This window comes from Callithrix jacchus, chromosome 10 (assembly GCF_049354715.1).
Source record: "Callithrix jacchus isolate 240 chromosome 10, calJac240_pri, whole genome shotgun sequence".
Taxonomy (NCBI): domain Eukaryota; kingdom Metazoa; phylum Chordata; class Mammalia; order Primates; family Cebidae; genus Callithrix; species Callithrix jacchus.
The window spans coordinates 68,270,339-68,289,802 of NC_133511.1; the positions used below are offsets into that span (position 1 = coordinate 68,270,339).

General features: G+C 53.7%; 2 protein-coding genes across 8 annotated transcripts in view; both read left to right on the plus strand.

The window, feature by feature from the left end:
• The window catches only part of ARAP1 (ArfGAP with RhoGAP domain, ankyrin repeat and PH domain 1), a 75,326-nt gene extending 71,813 nt beyond the window's left edge, over positions 1-3,513 (plus strand). The window contains exon 35 of the mRNA XM_035264129.3: positions 3,317-3,513. Within this exon, the coding sequence (XP_035120020.2) occupies positions 3,317-3,406 (90 nt within the window). The 3' untranslated portion in view covers positions 3,407-3,513. The remainder of the gene's footprint in view (positions 1-3,316) is intronic.
• Positions 3,514-3,863: 350 nt separating this feature from the next.
• The window catches only part of PDE2A (phosphodiesterase 2A), a 104,005-nt gene continuing 88,404 nt past the window's right edge, over positions 3,864-19,464 (plus strand). For 5 of the 7 annotated variants that reach the window (XR_013523259.1, XR_013523257.1, XM_054241947.2 and 2 more), the window contains exon 1: positions 7,796-8,081. Coding sequence is in view for 1 of the 7 variants with exons in the window: in XM_035264140.3 (XP_035120031.1) it covers positions 8,011-8,081 (71 nt within the window). In the remaining 6 variants the exon portion in view is untranslated. Of the gene's footprint in view, positions 4,037-7,795; positions 8,082-19,464 lie in introns of those variants that run through there. The other 2 variants (XM_054241949.2, XM_078340286.1) reach the window with 2 other exon arrangements.

Below are 19,464 nucleotides of genomic sequence, written 5' to 3' on the forward strand. Positions count from 1 at the left end.
CTGAGTTACTTAGGTCTCTGATCCTCAATATTGTCATCTGTACTTTGCGGGTGTTAATAGTAGCTACCTTCTAGTGGTCTGGGGAATTAAATGAGCTAGTAAGTGTGAAGTATCTAGTACTGTCCCTTGCCAATCTCCTTTTCAAATGTCTGAGAAGATATCATGGCATATCCTAGGCCCAGTATTTTTGCACTCAACAAGTACTTATTGAACATTGACTGTATGCACAGCTTTACTGAACACTGAGGGGGAGCAGATGAGTGAGTGGTGTGGAGGAAGGTGGAGACCTCCGGGTGGAGGATGTTGATGAGAAAAGATTGGAGGTGAGTCTGAAATTAGAGGCAGCTCTCCGCAAGTGGGGCAGAGGAAGTGGCCTGAGCACAGGCAAGGGGATGGCAGTAAGTGACCTGCTGTGGCTGGGGCACAGTGCCCCATGGCATCCTAGGGCCTGTCCCCCAAGCCCCTACCTCTGAGATATGACCACATCCCAGTCAAATGGGCTCATTGGGATCATCCCCCATCAGAACAAGGAACAGTTCCTATTCTATTAGTCAGCTCTGTGACCTAAGTGACCCTGACCCTGCTCTGGGGACCATCTCTCACACACGTAAGTACAGTGGCCTCAACCTCCCAGCACTTCCTCCAGTATAACATCTCCTTTAGGAAGCTCTTCTGGGTTGCTCTTCCATCCCATGGTGCCTCTTAGAGTATGTGTATATGCCCATGTCACCACTTGCCGACTTGCATCCAGGGATTCATGTAGGAAGAACGGTCAGGGACAGTTCCCCTGGTCAGCCAGAGTTGGCCCAGCCCTAGCATGTCCCTTCTCCCACACCACTTACAGCCTGTGGAAATTTCCATACTTTCTCTGCCCTGGTTACAGCTCCTACTGCTGTATTTATCACCCTGGAGACACAGTGGCACAGGCACACACATGCCACACACACTCAGGCCTGCACACACGTGTCTGTACACCTCAGCCTGTTCCTCCAGTTCTGCGAGTGCATGCTGCTCGGGCACACATACACACACATGCACACACACACACACACACACACACGGCACGTGGATGAATACCACCCACACAGAGCTCTCTAGGAAAATTGCTCCCCCTCCCTCCTGCTCCTCCTCCTCCACCCTGTCCTCCCACCACCACCCACTTCCAAACGCTGAGACCAAAGAGATGGGCTGGACAGTGCCTCCCACCACTTGTCAGCCTGGGACTCCCTCCCCTGTGACTGTGGCATGCCCTCCTCCCTCCACCCGTCTGCCTCCCCAGCTCTCCCTGCCTCCCCCTTGCCCTGCCACCTCTCTGTATTCCCGTGTATCTGCCCTCCACACAAGTCACTCTGAAGCCTCTTTGTTACTCTTTTGACTCTGAAGTGGACACTGCTCCTCCTAGCTTTCCTGAGAGGCTCAGGATGGGGACCTTATAGGGCAGATGGAGGCATAGGGACAAGTGGAAGGGACCCCAGGTCCTGAATCTCCTCAGCTCCTGTCACCTTCAGTCCCTCCTGTTGGGTTAGGGGAGGGCTGTGTGTCTGGCACCATGGAGACCAGCGTCATGGCAACACAGTTCGGGCGGGCACAACTTCCTTCTCCTGGGGTGTGGGGTCCATAGGAGGAGCTGCCAGGAGGCGCTAAGGAGGTGGGCCTAGTGCTGGTGCCTATCACAGCTGCCTCCAGCTCACCATTCCCAGGACAGCCCCCCAGGCCCCCAGCCAACTTTGCTTGTCACTGCAGCTTCCAGTGCCATAAGTCACTGATCCCATTTGGAAAATCCTCTCAAACACCAGCTCCAGAGCTGGGGGCCAGAGAGGGCTGGGGCTTACTGAAGGTCACACAGCAAGTGGGGCCAAGCTCCTGACTCTCAGACCTGTATTCTCTGGTCTCCCACCTTCCACCCAGAAGGAGGGCACTGGGGGCAAAGGAGTCAGTCCAGCCTCAGTTCCCACCACCATCTCTAGCCAGCCCTTAGAGATGCATCGTGGGGCGCCCACCACCTGCTGTGCCAAGGCTTTGCATGTGTCATCCCATTTCATTCCAACAGGACCCAGGAGGAAGATGGCTGGTAGGTGGAGGAGCTAGGACAGGAACACAGGTCCCTCCCCGATGGGGCAGGCAAGCCAAGGCTCATGTGTATTGCTGTCTCCATCAGGCGCCCTTTTAAAAGAATGGCAAAGTTTTCAGTCCCATCTTTCTTGCTGGAGAGAGTGTAGGGGGAGGATCTGGGGCATAGTCTGGCTTTAGCGTTTCTAGAAACCAGGGGTATTTTTCTAAGAAGACAGAGAACAGAGCCTTCCTAGTGTGGTTAGACCTAGGGAAGATCTTTGTTGCAGTGCAGCACTGCAGGCTGGTTTCAGATCCCCAGGTCAGGCTGGACTCTAGGGACAGAGGGGAGGAGACCCCTGCCTCTTGGGCCTAGCCTCAACTTGTCTCCCAACCTTGATGGAGTCACGTTGCAGCTGCCTCCCTCCTGGCTTACGTAATAATTCAAATATAGCAGCTGCCTTTATCCCACTGAGTCACACCCCCTCCATCCCCCCTCAGGTGTGGGGAATTATGGGGGAAGAGGTGGTTCAGGGCTGAGTGGGAGGTTCAGGGCCTCCTGGCAAGGAAGACCCTGGTATGCTGGGTTGGAGGGTGGTGGTGGTGAGGGGCTGGTGCTGAGGCCCCAAGAAGAGCGAGCCTTTCCCAGAATATGAAGCCACAGGCACCACTGCTGCCCTGACCCATCCCTGCTGGAATCCCACATTCCTGGGGACCATCCCCAGAGTCACAAGATATTCTCTGGTGGGCCGCTGTCCCAGCTAGGTGGTGGGGGGTGGAGGAGGGAGAGGGGGAAGAGTATGAAGAGGGGTAAGTAGTCTGGTGGGGGAATGGCCAGTGTCTCTGGTCCTCGGATCAGCCCCGCCCTTCACTTATTGGGTTACCTGGACACCCTCTGACCTCAGTTTTCCCATCTGTACCATGAGGGATTGGATTCACTAGTTCTAGCATCTCATGCTCCCTGATTTATAACCCTGGAGATAATCTCAACCTTAGGCTGATGGCACTTCCGAGTGTCTGGGGCAGCCCCGTTCCAGGCTGACTTCCCTTTCCCTTTTCTCTGCCATCCCTCCTGGGCCAGTGCAGCCCCCGCCCCCCCCACAGGACAAGGTAGGCAGGAGAGGGCCCTGGACTTAGTTGAGGGGCTGGGCAGCCTCAGGCGACTTCTCCCTTCCCTGAACTCACCATCTGTTCCAGCCCCCCAGCTCCCTGCCTAGCAGCCATGGAGAGGTCACTGCCCTCACCTGGGGTCACCCCTTCCTCACAGGGCAGCTCTGACGGATCCTGGAACCTGAAGTGGATCCTTCGTGCCCCAGCCCTGGGTTCTGAATCCCAAAGCCACCTTCCTGAGGTGTGAAGAAGCTACTTCACCTTGGAACTACTGTGGAGGCTGTGGTGGCCTTTCATTCCTTTATCAGCGAAAGCTTGTCACCTGTTGTGTGATGGGGGCCTTGCTTAGTGTGAGAATGCAAGGACCCATGCCAGGCTCTTCCCAAGGACATGGTCCTCCTTCAGCCATTGTCCTCAGAGCCACAGAGGGGAGCTTCCTGGCAGAAGAGGAGTGGGGAGAAACACTGTTGAACAGCTCCCTGAGCTCCCACTCCACCCCTTCCCCTGCCCATTGCCAAGACCCAATTGTGGACTTATCCTGTCCCTCAGCCATAGGGAATCACATGGGGGTGTTCAGACCAATCCTTCATGAAATTCACATTCCACCAATAACCAGCCTTTCCCCGGAGAGCTGAGGGCTGCCCTGGGGTGGGGGTGCTCACAGAGCAGGTAAGCGAGAGCCCTCCATTACTGCCCGCATCCCCATACACCTGCAGTTTTTTGTCTGCAAGCGACGCGTGCTCCTGTGTGCCCCTGGGCTGAGCTCTGATGTGCACCACCCCATTTCCATCTGCCTCCTCCTTTCTGATACTCCTCCATCAACATTTCCTGCTTGGACTCCTTGGGGGCTCCTCAAAGGCTGTGGACTAGGGCTGAGGTAAATAGGGCTTTGGCTTATCTTTTGAGGAAAGTAGGATCCTGTAGAAGAAATGAGATAAGACTGAGGGGGGGGATGGGCAGTGACAGCCGGTGGTGAGACAGCTGGCACATTAGGGAAGGGAGAGGCCACCAAGGGTCTCTAGCCCAAAATCCAGTGTCCTTGTGGGTGGGAGGCAGGGTGTGTGCTGACTGGCCCAGCAAGGCTAGGCCAGGATTTGGGATGGGCACAGAAAAGGAAGAGGAGGGGTCAGTCAGCCTGGGAGGAGAAATATTGTACAAAATTGAGGAGAGGACCAGCATGTGCTTAGGGACCAGACCTGGCCCCACCTAGAGCCAACGATGGGCAAGGTCTGTCGGGGCTGCATCACAAGAGACCTCAAATGCCAGGCTAAGGAGCTCGGTGTTGATCCTGAGGGCAATGAGGAACCCTGCAAAGGTTTTGAGGGGGAGTTCTATGAATAGACAGATGTCTTGGGAGCCATCTCGAAGTGCAAGGTGGAGGTGGAGTAGAGAGGTTGACCTGGGGTAGGGGCTGGAGCATGACCAGGGGAGGGGGAAGGAAGCAGGGGATGGGGATGGAGGGAGTGGACAGATGTGAGGGAATCTACTGTTCTTTGGAACAGATTTGATACAGGAAGTTTAGGAGAGGGACGGGGCAAGGCGACTTTGAAGTGTCCAGCTCAGCGATTAGAAATTTGCTGATGCCTTTAATGGAGACGAAAGGTGTATTGGATGTTCAGTATTTGAATATGAGGGGCCTACGGGTTGTTTCCAGAGGAGATATCCAGGAGGCAGTGTGGACACCTGGAGCTCCAGGGAGAGGGGTGGGCGGCAGAGGACACCCGGAGTTGTTGGTATGCTGGGAGGCTGCATGCTCCCTGGGAGTGGGGTGGAGGATGAAGAGAGACGGGGCCGGCGTCCTGCAAGGAACATCCATATTGAGGGGGCGAGGACAGGGTGCGCCAGTGAGGGAGACAGAGGAGGGGGCCGTCTGGAAGGTGGGAGGGAAACAGCCGCGCAGGACAGGGCGGGGGCGGGCGCTGAGAAGAAGCCGCCTTCTTCGGTAAAGTAGCTGAAGACTGTGGAGCCTGCAGTTCTCCCAAGGCTTTGGGGGCAGCGCGGAGGCCAGATTCCAGAACTGCATCCTCCCTCCTCCCATCCCACCTTCAGTTCCCCAGCTCACAAAAAACGGTGTCTATGGATCCCTGGCGGTGCGGGCCTGGCCAGGCCTGTGAACCCGGCTCTCACGGCTCAGCACCCTGGAGAGCGGCCTGCGGCGGGGGCGGGGGCGGGGCACCGCCGTCCGATCACTTGGGCCTTTGGCTCCGGCTGGGAGAGGTCTTGCAGGCAGGCAGTTGGCGGAGGAGGGAAGAACAGTCTTGGATTGTCTCCAGCTCTCTCCCCTTTATGCACCTACGCCATCCTGGCACGGCCCACAAGAGCCCCTGTCCCAACATTTGGGGCCATTACTGTCTTGGCTCCATCAATTCGACTTCAGGGAAGCAGATGGGAGGGGAGGAGCAACTATTTACTGGGAACTTTTCAGACATACCCAAAACCTCACAGCCTTTTGAGCTTGGAATTTTTGACCCCATATTTCAGATGAGAAAACTAAATTGAAGTTCAGGATGGTGAAATACCTTGTGCAGGCATGTGGCAGAGCTGGGATTTAAGTTCCTGAGTGCCCATTGGCCCTTCTGAGTCCTGGATCTTGCATCTTGCCCCTGCAGACTCTCCACTTCCGGGTGGCTGTGGAGTCTGGTGTGGCACTGGGATGGGGAGGAGACCCTCCCTTCCACCTACTTGTTTGGGTGTATTCCCAGGAGATTTCTGAGGATGAGGCCACCACCATTGTTTCTGGAGTGGGAGGGCAGAAAGGAGGCTGAGGGCCAGGTGAGACCTCCTTGCACCTGCGTCCACCCACATCCAGGAGGCATCCTCCTTTGAACTCTTCTGACTCAGCTTCTTGCTGCCAGCTTCCTTGGACCCTTAAGCGGGTTCCCAAGGCGTGAAGGGGAGCTGTGAGGGACCAGGACTGGCCATGTTGGAGGACTGCAGCTTTCTGAGCCCAGAGAATACCTTCCTACCTGGTAGGAATGGAGCAGCGAGGCCCCAGTGATAGGTGAGGCAGAGGAGCAAGACACAAGTTCTGGGCTGGCTCAGCTGGTTTACAATCAGCCTGGGCCTCATTCCCTTTGAGAAAATGGTTTGCCCAGAGCTTTCAGATGTCTAAAATTCTATAATGCCTTCTGGGGCCACACTGGGAAGCAAAGCCTCCTCACATTTTCTTTCCTGACACTTCCCAGGCCATGAGACAACAGCTTTTTGCAGCACCCAGCCTGGGCTGGCCGTCTGGAGAAGCTCGGTCATTTCTGGACTTGCCCCTCCAGTGTGTACCCCCTGTATTCTTCAGCATGGGTCAGGTTTCCATTCCGCCTCATGGATTTCTCTGCTTGGAGCCTGTTTTATGGGTCGGAGGTATTCTCCCCACAGCTCAGAGAGATGGGGTCGCTGCAGAGGGTTTGCTGTAGCTCTTTGGAATATACCCACTCTTCCAGAAATGCTTGCCAACTCCCACCCCCACTGAGTCAGGGGGTCCCTCTGGGCTTTACAAACCCTGTGTTCTGTCATAGCCTGCAAGTCTCCCCTTCTCCCTCGCAGTCCGAGCGCTTCTCTGAGACAAGGGATAGTGTGAGCCATGGGGTCAGCCACTGGTAGGCCAATGAATAAGTAAATTAATGGTGAAGCCAGGATTTAAATCCCCATTTCCTGCCTCAAGGTGTGGAACTCTTTCTCCGTACAATAGTAGGTCTGCCGGGACAACTCCCTATCTGTCCTAGGGCCTAAAATGCCTCTATTTCATTAGGTTAAAGCTTTATTCTAAGGAGCGCTCTTTGGAAGCAGAGTTGGGGTACAGCAGGCCTTCCACCATGCCTGTAGTCTGTGGGCAGCAAAGGCCAGTGGGGCGGGCTGTAGCCTAGGTGTCCACAGATCCTGGTAGAAATCCATGCTCACACTTCAGCTCCGAGTCTCAGCTAAGCTGAGCCACCAAGAGGTGGCCCTGTGACAAGGCTCTGAGTCCAAAGGCCAGCTAAGCTGAACCACCAAGAGGTGGTCCTGTGACAAGGCCCCTGAGTCTTCCATGGACCCAACTCCATGCTAGGGTGCACTCTAGGACATGATAGACACCAGGTGAGGGAGCCCAGAGGAGAGGGTGGCTAGCTGTGCATGGAGGCCTGACCTCTTGGACTCAAGGAGGGCACAAGTGTGTCTCCTCATCCTGAAGGCTTTTGCGATGGGGCAGCAGAGGGTCTAGGTCTGCTGCTCCTCGAGTTTCCAGTCCCATCTTAGCCCATGAGGATTGTAAATCCCTCATCCTCACCCCTCTCTCCTCTGTCAGCCACTCCCCTCTCCCCCTACCCTGCTCTCTTTCTATTTTTGCCTCTGATTTTTTTTTCCTTTTATGTCTTTGTTCTTCTGTGTGTGCGTATTTCCCTGTGCCTCTCTGATCTCTTTGTACTTCCATCTTGATCTCTGTGAGGCTCTGATCCCTCTCTCCTCTCCCTCTTCATGTGTTCCTCTCTCCCTTCCTGTCTCTCTTTATCTCTCAGTCTCTGTGTGTGAGTCTTTTTTCCTCTCTCTCAGTCAGACTCTCTCTCTACCCCTCCCTCTCTCCTTCTCTGTCTGGGCCTCTCTCTGTTTCTCCTCCCTCCTCCCTCCCCCTTCTGCATTATCAGACCTGCTCCAACCTCCTCCCAGAGCCAGCCGAGCAGCAGAGGCAGTGGCAGCGGGAGAGGCGGGAGCAGTGGGGCAGCAGAGCTGGATTGGGGTGTTGAGTCCAGGCTGAGTGGGGGGCATCCCACCGCTCTTGGTCCCTGTGCCTGCTGGAGGTGCCCTGCCCGAAACTCCAGGCAGCGGGGACAGGGCAAGGTGCCACCTTAGTCTGGCTGGGGAGACGGACGATGAGGAGTGATGGGGCAGGCTTGCGGCCACTCCATCCTCTGCAGGAGCCAGCAGTACCCGGCAGCGAGACCGGCTGAGCCGTGAGTATAGTGAGGGGCTGGGGTGGTGAACGGCTGTGAGAGGTGCCACAGACAGGGTCCTGGGAGTCCCTCCAAGGAGCTGGGGTTGGCATGGAGCTGAGCCACGTGGAAGGATCGATCCTGCTCTTGGGCACCCCTCCTCCCCGTGTTGCTGGACTGCAGCCTGGGGTGGGGGCGGGATACCTCTGAGCAGGATAAGGGTGCCTAATGTCAATCTAATAGGTGATGAGGCTGGCATCCCATGGAAGGGGCTGCTGGTTGGAGGAGGGGCTGGTGATCTAACTGAACCGTCTCTTCAAGGGCCGAGGTGGGGTGTGGGGAGGGGGAGGTCTGCTAAGGAGTTGGGAGGAGCTCTCAAGGCTGCGGTAGGCTGGTTCAGGACCCTGGAGAGGGAGAGTGTCTTGGCCCACCAAGGCTGTGTGTGTGTGAAGGAGGTAGGGAGGGGGAGAGATGGAGAAAATATGAATAAGAGTGGCTCTGGAGCAAGAAAGGGTCAGAGGTAACTGTCCTCCATGGAATTGGGAGTTGGGGTTTAGAGACACCACTTTATGAAACTTTACCCCAAAGCATCTGTCCCAGGATAGGGTTCTACGGAGCCAGATGGAATGAGGTGCCAGCCTCGTGTGTGTCCACGTGCAGGGGGGTGCATGTGCCAGTGAGTGGGGGGCTCCATGGAGACACCCTCTACTAAGAGCTGCTGAGGTGGCAGGCAGGGCATGTGTGTTTGTGTGTATGTGTAAGCACATGTGGAGTGTAAGGGACACATTGGGTGTAGAGGGGCCTGTGGAGCTCTAGAGTCCATGATGTTTGGATACAAAACAGCCTGTCAGAGTTTGTGATCATCCCTGTGTGACTGGGAGTTTATTTGCATGTGTCTGAGTGTGAATGCAGGTTGGTCTGCATGTGGATGTAGGTGTGGCTATTAGGTTGTGTTTTTGTGTTATGTGTGTTGTGTCTGAAAAACAGAATGAATCGATGTGCATTTTATCTGTTCCATGTGTATTCATGTGCGTGTATTTGTTAGGGTGTGAATAATATTGTCGCTTCTGTGGGGGTGGATGTGGATGTGTGCGTTAGCATAAGTGTTCTGGTGTGGGTGTGTGATCATGGTGCTAGTGCGTATATTGGTATTTCTGTGGCTGATGTGTGTGTGTGTCTGTATGTGTTATCTGAGTGTGTGTGGGTGGCTGTTTTCTTCCCCTGATTGAGGACACAGCTGGGACACCGTGGCCCACTGAGGCAGGGCGGGGGTGGCTGAATGTATGATCACCTCTTTGAACTTGAGACAATTCATTGTACACCCTGTGGGAGAGATGCAAAAAAGAAATAGGCAATAATGACTCTTCCCCCTGGGGCCTCTAAGATTCACAGACATAAAATAACTGGAGAATAATGAAGTAGTAGAGATCAGGTCATGCTAACAGGTGGGGGTGGGAACCTCATAAGCAAAAGCACTGGGCTGGGCTGGTCATGTCCTGCAGCAGTGAGGATGCTGTATAAAGAGAGTGGGGGACAGGCAGGAGCCACATTCTGCAGAACTCTCAGCTCCAGGACTCTTAGGCTTTACCCAGAGATCCCTGGGGAGCCCAGGAATGTTTTATGCAAGGGAGAGACATGATCAGATTTGGGTTTTAGAAACGTGCCTTGGGCTGGGTATGGTGGCTCATGCCTGTAATCCCATCACTTTGGGAGGCTGAGGTAGGTGTTCACCTGAGGCAGGTGAACTCACTTGAGGCCAGGAGTTCGAGATGAGCCTGGCCAACATGGTGAAACCCTGTCTCTACTAAAAATACTATAAGATTAGCTGGGCATGGTAGCACACGCCTGTAGTCCCAGCTACTCAGAAGACTGAGAAAGGAGAATCACTTGAACTTGGGAAGTGGAGGTTGCAGTGAGCTGAGATTGCACCACTCACTGCACTATATAGCCTGGGGGTGACAGAGTGAGACCCTGTCTCAACAAAAGGAAAAAGAAACCTGCCTTAGTGGCATCGTCCAAGTTGAACTGGAAGAGAGAGGTGGGGCCAGGAGGCTAGAGTGGAGGCCAAGCCAGTACAGGGGTCAGTGAGTTCTGGGGCTTTTTGAGGACTTGGGAAAGGCTGGATAGATGATGGGGAAGGGCTTGTCTAGGTTGCTCAGGCTTGGACTGGGTGGGGCTGTAGTGCAGACACCTCAGTAAGTCAGGATCTCAGGAGGGAAAAGGCTCTTGGAAGGCTTAGGAAAGCTGGATGTGTGGGGGCTGAGGTAGTGGGAAAGATCTTTGTAGTGTTTCTAGCTGAGATGCAGGGGGTCAGAGATCATGGATCCATCTCTTGCCAGGCAGGGAAACTGAGACTGGGGCTTTATCACCAATCTCTGGCTGCAAGGCTGGGGCTGAAGCTCTTCATTAGACCCGACCCTCAATATCACCCTCCTTCAGGCCCTGCCCAGAACCTCTTGGTTGCTGAGCTTGGTCAGCTTAGTGAGGGTTAATTGTCTTTATGCTCCCTGCACGCCTCCCCCACTGCCCCCCTCCCACCGCAGTCATTGCCCCTGCCCACCAAGCAGCTTCTGCCACTCTTCCTGCTTCCCACTCCAGCCTCCTGTCCCCAGGGACTGCTGATGGCTTGGCTGGGATCTAGCCAAATGGTGGGTAGGGGGTGGGAAGAGCTCCCAGCAGCCCCCTACCCCTTGGTCTTAATGGACTGGGAGTCTCACCCTCAGCCATGCTGCTGTCAAGCCAGGCCTGTATTCCCCAGGCTTCTGCTGCTTGGGCCTATGAAATCTCCCTACTCAGCATGATTCCATTCCTGCATTCATTCAACCACTCAACAGGAACTCCTCAGTACCTGCTTGGTGCCTGCTTGGCTGATCACTGGGGACACAGAGCAGACACTGACCAAGTCCCTGCTCTCAGGGAGTACCCAGTCTGATGTAGGAGAAAGAAGTGGAAATCTGCAACCCCACAGGGTGAGCAGTGCTATGTAGGAGGTGTGGGGTCCACAGTGAGCCCAGGCTTCAGAGGAAGAGACGTTTGAGCAGGACCTTGGAGGATGGATAGGGACTGCCCAGACAGGGAAGAGCAGAAGGAACAGCCTGTGAAGGTGGGTAGGAAGGGCACAGGGCTGGGCACCCGACTCAGTGCAGCCTCTGAGTGGGAGCAGACAGTAAGGGCATCGGTGTCGTTTTCTAGCAGTTGCTTTGCTACTCTCTACATCTTGCCTGCAGATCTATCCAGCCTGCCGTCTGCATACCCCCAGAAACAGGATGTTCAGCTCATCCCTCCTGGGCAGCCCTTCCCTGGTAGTGGTTATATCTGCCCTGGATCTTCTCTGCAAGGCCCGGCAACTCCAGGCTACCCAGCCTGGCCTTGTGTCCTGTCTCCATCCTGTGTCACTGTCCTCTGAAACAGGGCCAGGCTGGGGCATAATGATCCAGGAGTGGCTAGAACACATCCTAGGCAGGGAGTGGGAGACATGGGCAGCCTTTATTAACAAAAAAACTGAGATGGGGGCAGGCCCTGACTCCTCTCCAAAAATAATAACAAAGAAGCAGGCATGGCCAGATGAGGGAGGACAGACAGCAGATGCAGAAGGGCTGTGAGTCTCTTGGCTTCATGAGAGTGGGCTGTGGGTATGAAGGGGAAAGTCTGAGGACAGGAGGGGAAATTGGAGGCAGAGGCACTGTCAGTCTTGGACCCTCTCATAGGTGAGTGAGTGAAGTCATCCAGGGAGAGGAAACTGGGGAGGGGGATCAGGACTCATCATTCATTAATTCAGCAGCCATTCGCTGGGTTGCTACCCCACCAAACATGACAGCCCTGGGGGAGATGGACAGAGGCACTGACCACATGGATGGAAACCCAGAGTCTTTCCTACCTGTGCCAGTGTCACAGGAAGCTATTTATTAGGAGGGGCTGGCCTTATAAGGAAGACGTACTTCAGCACCAGGAATAGAGAACAGCATGTGCGAAGGCCTTGAGGTGAGGGCGAGCATGATTTTGTTTACTCAGCACTATAGGGGTTCCAAGTGGTCTAGGCATGAAGTGCCAGGCTGGGGGGAAGCGCTGGGTAGTGGTGGAGCAGGAAAGGAGTGGGGAATTGAGGCTAGACTATAGGAAGCACTTTCTACCATGAAGGTGTCTCCAACAGGCTTGATGCATAGGCATCATTGTAAGTTTGCAACTTCTTGGTCTCTCCTGGTGTTCCTGTCCAGGGCCTGCTGAGGGACCCAGCCTTCTTGAGAAAGGGGTGTTCAGTGAATGAAAGAGATACTAGAAATGAGAGAAAGGCAGTGGCTAAAGAATGTGGGCCCATTCCAGAAAATGACATGCAAACGGATGCAAAGCAATATGCAAATCAGCTAACTAGGGCTTGGCAGCTTTGGTTGGAAGAAATGAGCCATCATCCCCTCTCAGGCCAGCCTCTCACCCCCTCCATCCCAGCCCCCAGGACAGCCAGAACACCCTTGTCTGTTCCTCAGAGTGACCCAGCTTTCCTGAACCACAGAGTCTGGCCTCCAGTGGCGGCCATGGGCTCCCTGTCAGCACCCTCATCCTCTCAGGAAGTCGATATATTTAGTAACAGGAATGTTTTCACACATTTATCTCCTATTGTTCAGCTGCTTGCTCCCTGGGAAAGGCCAGGTCCCCAGTGACGTGACCCATTTCTTGAAGTCCCTGAAGTCACCCTTCTCAATGCCCTCCCTGAAATACAGGAGGCAGCTGGGGCTTGGTGCAGCAGAAGAGATTTGAGTCAAATATCTCAGAGGACTTCCCAACAGTGTAGTTGCTGAGATGTGTGGACCCTGAATTTCTGGGCTTTCATTCTTTGGATGGTTGCCTTGGGCGCAGAGGAGGCTTTGAAGATAGAGCAGAAAGGGTGGCAGACAGGCTTATGCTCAAATTTCAGCATACTGAAAGATGTACTGTTACTCTGTAGCTGTGTGATCCTGGGCAAGTTGCTTAACTTCTCTGAACCTCATGTGAATAATAGGATGGAGATAATTATCCTTTCTTGGCAGGATTGTGAAGAATCTGGAAGTGCAGCACTTAGCCCCTGGCATGCAGCAGGTACTCACAAAGGTTAGCTACTGTCATTATGAACCACCCACGATCACCCACACTTTAAGAAAGATTTAGTGGGGCCTGAAGGGGGAGAGACCAGAGCTAGGAGCACAGGGGCTGTCATCATGTGGGAGGGACCAGGAAGCCTAAAACAGCTGTGGTTGTGGCTACGGTGAGAAGCACGAAGCTCTGTGGGAGGGACTGAGGCATCTCAGAGATGTGTGGCCACCACACTAGGTTATCCCTACTGGTCTGAGACCAATCCTCTGTGAATGCAGTGAAAGAAAGGGCTTGGTCAAGAAGGGGTTAAGTCTGTGGCCACACCCATGCAGTCTGTGAGCCATTCTGGGAGCTGTAGTCTGGTGTGAATTTGCAGTAAGCATAGTTCGTACTGCCTCTTTTGATCCAAATCCACACCCTGCTGCCAAGGCTAGCTGAGGGCTGACACTGGTGGGTGGTGGGCTGTGTGGGGCCCAAAGGTGAAGCAGCATGGACCTCTTCCCTCAGGGACCCCCTGGCTTGCTGTGTGTTGGGGGTGCAGATGGGAGCAGAGATAAAAGGACTAAGCCATAATTATGACTCCTCATACATTCACACAGAAGTTTACAGCTTCCTAAGCACTGTTTCTATATCTATGATCTCATTTAATCCTCACCACAAACTCAAGAGACTGCTATTTTCTGGATGAAGAAATGGAGGATCCATCAGGGAAATCGCTTACGCACAGGTATTCAGTCAGTGATGGTGGAGCCAGACCTGGAGCACAAGTCTGTCTGCTTCCAGAGCTCCTGCTCTTCCTCTACATTACTGTTCCAGATGGCAAACCAGGCCTTAAAGTACTGGCAAGACGTGGACAATTAAAGTTGAATGTGAGACATCTCAGCAGAGGAGCAGCTGAGCACAGAGCTGCTGATTCCAGGCTGAAAGTTTGGACTTTGTGTGGTGGCCCACCAGGGTCCACCCACTGGTTTTCTGATTAGAGTTGAACTTTGAGAGAATTGATCTTGCAATCTGGGCTGAATTGATTAAACTGGAGAAACCAAAGTCAGCCTGATGCTTCTAAATCCCATCCTTGGTGCACCCAACACTTTGCTCCTCTTCTTCCTTTGTGCTTCTTCTCAATTTCTTCCTCTTCTTCTCCTTCATTTCCCCCTCGTTTTTTAAGTAGTGACAATGTCTTGCTTGCTGGAGTGCAGTAATGCCATAATAGCTCACTGCAGCCTCAAATTCCTGGGCTGAAGTGATCCTCCCACCTGGGCCTCTAAAGTCCTAGGATTACAGGTGTGAGTAACTGCACCCAGCCGATGTTCTTCTTTCTCTCCTACTCCTCTCTGCTTAGGCTGGGGAGTGATGACTTTTATACCATAGAGCTGTGCTGTAATATCACTCATCTCCAGAAGGGGGTGCTGTCATATACAGTCCTTTTCTGCCTGAATCTTCCTTATGTTTGAAGGGCCAGTAGGAAAGAAGTGTCTGGACAAGTAGCAGAGAGGAAGGGTGGAGAGAAGGATAACCCATTGTTCTTCACCTCTACTGAGTCTAGGATGAGAGGGCCCTGCTGAAATGGCATTGGGAGGAATGAAGGCTGAGGAGAGACTGGGCTCCACCCAGTAGGGACAGACATGCTGAATTCAGCCAGAGGAAATTTTCTCCTCATGTTTCTGGGAAAGGCTAAGATTTGGAAATAGATTTAGAATGACATCGCATTTGGGGTCTGGGTTTCTTTTGAGTCATGATTTGCTTGATACTGAGATGTTAGGGATATTGCTTGGTTTATTCGTGTTTGCCTGTGTCTCAGTGTGTGTGTGTGTGTGTACTTGAATGTAAGCTTCTCGTTGTTCACGTGTGTATGCTGGTCTGAGAGGGTGAGAATGTGTGGATCAATGTTCATATAAAAGTGTGAACATACTCATGTGTATCAGCATGTAAGTGCTCACAGGGTCTTACTCTCTTACCCAGAATGGAGAGCAGTTGTGTGATCTCGGCTCACTGCAACCTCCACCTCCCAGGCTCAAGCAATTCTCCTGCCTTGGCCTCCTGAGTAGCTGGGATTACAGGCATGCGCCACTACCACCTGGCTAATTTTTCTATTTTTAGTAGAAACAGGGTTTTACCATGTAGGCCAGGCTGGTCTCGAATCCTGACCTCAAATGATCCACCAGCCTCGGCCTCCCAAAGTACTGGGATTATAGGCATGAGCCACTGTGCCCAGCCATGAGTGTCCATTTCTATGTGTGATTTTGGTAAATAGTTTTATGCATGTGAGTGTGGCTTGTGTGTACATGAGTGTAGAGTGCCTTGTACATATGTTCTAGTGAAACTGTGTTTCCCGTGTATACACATGTGTGTCTGAGTGTGAGCACAAGGATGAGGGAGTGTGTGTGTGTGTGTGTGTGTGTGTGTGAAGGCCCAGATGCCTGCTGTGCTAACTGTTCAGGCCACGCCTCATGTCCAGCTACTCAACACTTTTTCTCCTGGGTTCTGCCTTCCTGAAGGTAGAGACCCTTGAAGGGCTGGCCATCCTTCAGGGAACTCTGGGCCAGAGTCAGGCTTTGTGTTCAGACTCAGGTTGGGCTAGCCAGAGTCCTAGGCTATTGGATTAAGCAGCTGGACATGACTGGGAAGTGTCTAGGTTCCATTCTCCCCAGGAACTTCTTTTTTTTTTTGAGATGAAGTTTCGCTCTTGTTACCCAGGTTGGAGTGCAATGGTGCGATCTTGGCTCACTGCAACCTCCGCCTCCTGGGTTCAAGCAATTCTCCTGCCTCAGCTTCCCAAGTAGCTGGGACTACAGGCGCGCACCACCATGCCCAGCTAATTTTTGTATTTTTAGTAGAGACGGGATTTCACCATGTTGACCAGGATGGTCTCGATCTCTTGACCTCGTGATCCACCCGCCTCGGCCTCCCAAAGTGCTGGGATTATAGGCATGAGTCACCATGCCCGGGGCCCCTAGGAACTCTTAATGGTCACACTTAAAGAGTTTCAGGGACCCCCAAGACAGTCCTCTGAAGTCCAGAGACGTGCAGTGATTAACCCAAGGTCACTCAGCGGGACCTGGGGTGAGATGGCTGGGCTTGGAGCAGAGAGGGGAGTGTCTGACCTGGAAGGCTGCCCTCCCTTTGCAAGTGAGGAGCTCAGAGGAGAGCCAAGTCTGTGGTGTGAAGCCACCTCCTGCACCTGGGCGTTTCCATGCCTCCCAGGCCTCAGAGGCTGCCTTTGAAGTTTTTACCAGAGCTTCTGCATGCTGTGAGATCCCTCCCAGGGACGTGTGAAGTTGGCTGTTCCACGGAGCATGGAGAGGAGCCCAGTGGTGAGGCGAGGCCAGGGGAGAGGCCTCTGGAAGCCTCAATTTCTTCTTTGTAGTAGGTGCTTTTCTTCTTCTTTTTTTTTTTTTTTAGGTTTCCACTGTTCTAACATTCAAGGCTTTCCCTATCATCTCTCTTTGAGCTCTTAGTACCGAGAGAGTGCTGGGGTTTGGGGCAGTCCTGGAGGCCCAGCTGGGCTCAATGTGAGGGTGGCAGGGCAGTCCCTTAGGGAAAGGGCTACTTGGGAGAGAGGGATGAGCTTCCTGCCCTCGGTGGGGAGGCATGAGCAGGGGCTGGACAGCCTGGTTAGCAAGGCTGTACATGAGATGCCTCCCTAGCAAAGAGGCTGGTTGCAGATTCTGAGTCCCTTCAAGCTGTAGCTGCTATAGGGGGTGGCAAAGAACGTGCTTCAGCTCTGTTGGGCCTGGGGAGGGTTGAGTCCCCAGAGTGCTCCTGGTGTCCTGGACAGTGGAAGGTGCAAGGTTAGACTGCACAGATGGAAGCAGGGAGATCCCATTCCTTGGGGAACTGAAGGGAAATTTGTCTTCTGGAGGTTTGAGGATGAGGACGGGCTGGATGGGAGGACACTCTGGGGTGGAGTAGGGGTGGGTTGAGGAGGACTGGGCAAGTCCGAGGCAGCTCTGCTTTGAGCACCCGCCGGAAGGAGCAGGAGGCATGTCCTGAATCACACGGGGCTCTAGGGTAGGAGGCTCATGGCTGTGTGGCTCAAACATGGGTTCTGGTTGGGGCAGAGGAGAGGCTTCCTGGGGTTGGGGTCTGGGCAGGAATTGGGGTAGAAGAGGAGAGAAATGGCAGCCGGGTACCACCTCCTTCCCAGGTCAGCTAATTCGGAGTTATCTAAAAACTCTCAGTGGGCCGGGTGTGGTGGCTCAAGCCTGTAGTCCCAGCACTTTGGGAGGCTGAGGCGGGCGGACCACCTGAGGTTGGGAGTTCAAGACCAGCCTAGCCAACATGGAGAACCCTCGTCTCTACTAAAAATACAGAATTAGCCAGGCTGGGAGGCGCATGCCTGTAATCCCAGCTACTCAGGAGGCTGAGGCAGGAGAATCACTTGAATCCGGAAGGTGGAGATTGTGGTGAGCTGAGATCATGCCATTGCACTCCAGGCTGGGCAACAAGAGCGAAACTCCATCTAAAAAAGAAACAAAAAACAAACAAAACTCAGTGGGGTGGGATCTGGGGTCCAGAGGGAGAGAACTAATGTTTACAGAGTCACCTTTATGTTTTAAAAATTACCTTGTTTAATCACCACCTTAAACAATCCTTCAAGGGGCTAACCCTATTTTGTAGAGGAGAAAAAGATGACACACTTAAATGGTTTAACTGAAGGCAATTAGTGAAGCAACTATTAGAGATTGGGAAGGCTTATATGCCAAGATACTCAGGACTGGCATCCAAGGTGCCTGGAGGGCAAGGAGAGTTCCCCAGCTCCATGAGCCAGAGCCCTGGAGATGGGGCTGCCCTGCAAGAGCCATGGCCACAGTCACTGCTTGTCAGAGGAGGCAGGTAGGGGAGGAGGTGAATGCCCCCAGCGAGCCTGCATGCTGCTCACCCTTTGCTCTCCTGCTAGCCCCCTGACCCTCATTGGCAGAATTCATCTGGATGCCAGGGGGCAAGGGAGCCCTGGATGAAGCTGCCACTTAGAAGTCAGCTTCCGGGGCACATAACCCAGCAGCAAAGGGTGGAGATTGGAAGCGGAGGAACGAATAGATGATGGGAAACTGAAGAACAGAGAGGGTGTGGACTTGCCCAAGATCACACAGCCTGTTGGTGTCAGAATTCGAGCCAGAAGTCAGGCCTTTCCTCTGAACACTCACTTTGTTTTTATTTGAGAGACAGAGTCTCTCTGTCACCCAGGCCGGAGTGCAGTGGTGCCATCTTGGCTCACTGCAACCTCCACCTCCTGGGTTCAAGTGATTCTCCTGTCTCATCCTCTCAAGTAGCTGGGATTACAGGTGCCCGCCAGCACACCTGGGTAATTTTTGTATTTTTAGTAGAGATGATTTCACCATTTTGGCCAGGCTGATCTCAAACTCCTAACCTCAGGTGATCTGCCCGCCTCGCTTCCCAAAGTGCTGGGATTACAGGCATGAGCCACCGTACCTGGCCCAAACACTCACTCTGTCACATTTACTGAGGTCTCCTGAGTGGACCCGCATGCACGTTATCCACTCTGGCTAAGAGCAGCTGCCTGCCGTGGCCACCCTGCTCCGTATCTGGGCAGCACAGGGGCTGCTGAATAATGCCATTCTCAGGACACAGTGTCCCCTGGAGCCCCCAAGCCACCTGCTCATTCGTTCCAACTGGCCTCAAGGGTGCCTGGTATACCCTGCCTGTGCTTGTCATTCTGTCCATGGAGATGGACCTGACAGCCCTTGCCCTCCGCTTGGTTAGAGACAGGCACACCCAGATGCAGGCAATCAACTTTGTGGGGTGAGTGCTGGGACCACTGATGAGGACCCTTCCGGAGGAGGTGATGCTGGGTCTTAGCCTTAAAGAACAAGTGCAAGTTTTCCAGGTGGAGGAGAGGAAGGGTATTTCACGCAAAAACTCCGAGAGAGCAAAGGTGTGAGCAGCAAGAAGTCAAGGGTGGCAAGTCCAGGGTTCCTGGGCTGTAGAAAGGGCCTGGCAATTGAGAGAAAGGGAGTAAAGGCCCAGCTCACAAAAGGAAGCAGAGGAAAGTTTAAGCAGGGTTAGGTCATGGTGAGCTTTGGGGTTAGGAAGCTCCAAATAACGGGTGAATTAGGGGGGATAGCCCCAGGTGAGAGACAGTATTGGGGGTGACTGAGGACATATGAGTTGCATAGATGGGCAAGAGAAGGAGTGACAGCCACTACCTCCCGGCTCATCTGCCTGAGCTATGGCTCTAGTTCCTCAGTGTCTGCCCTCCAGGGCAGGTGTGTGGCAGCTCTAGACCCCCCTCTAGGGACATCCCTCCCTGCCTCATGCTGCCTGTGGCTTCTACTCTCCGGAGCACCCATAAGCCACCCCCTTAGACACTGGCCTCCCAAAG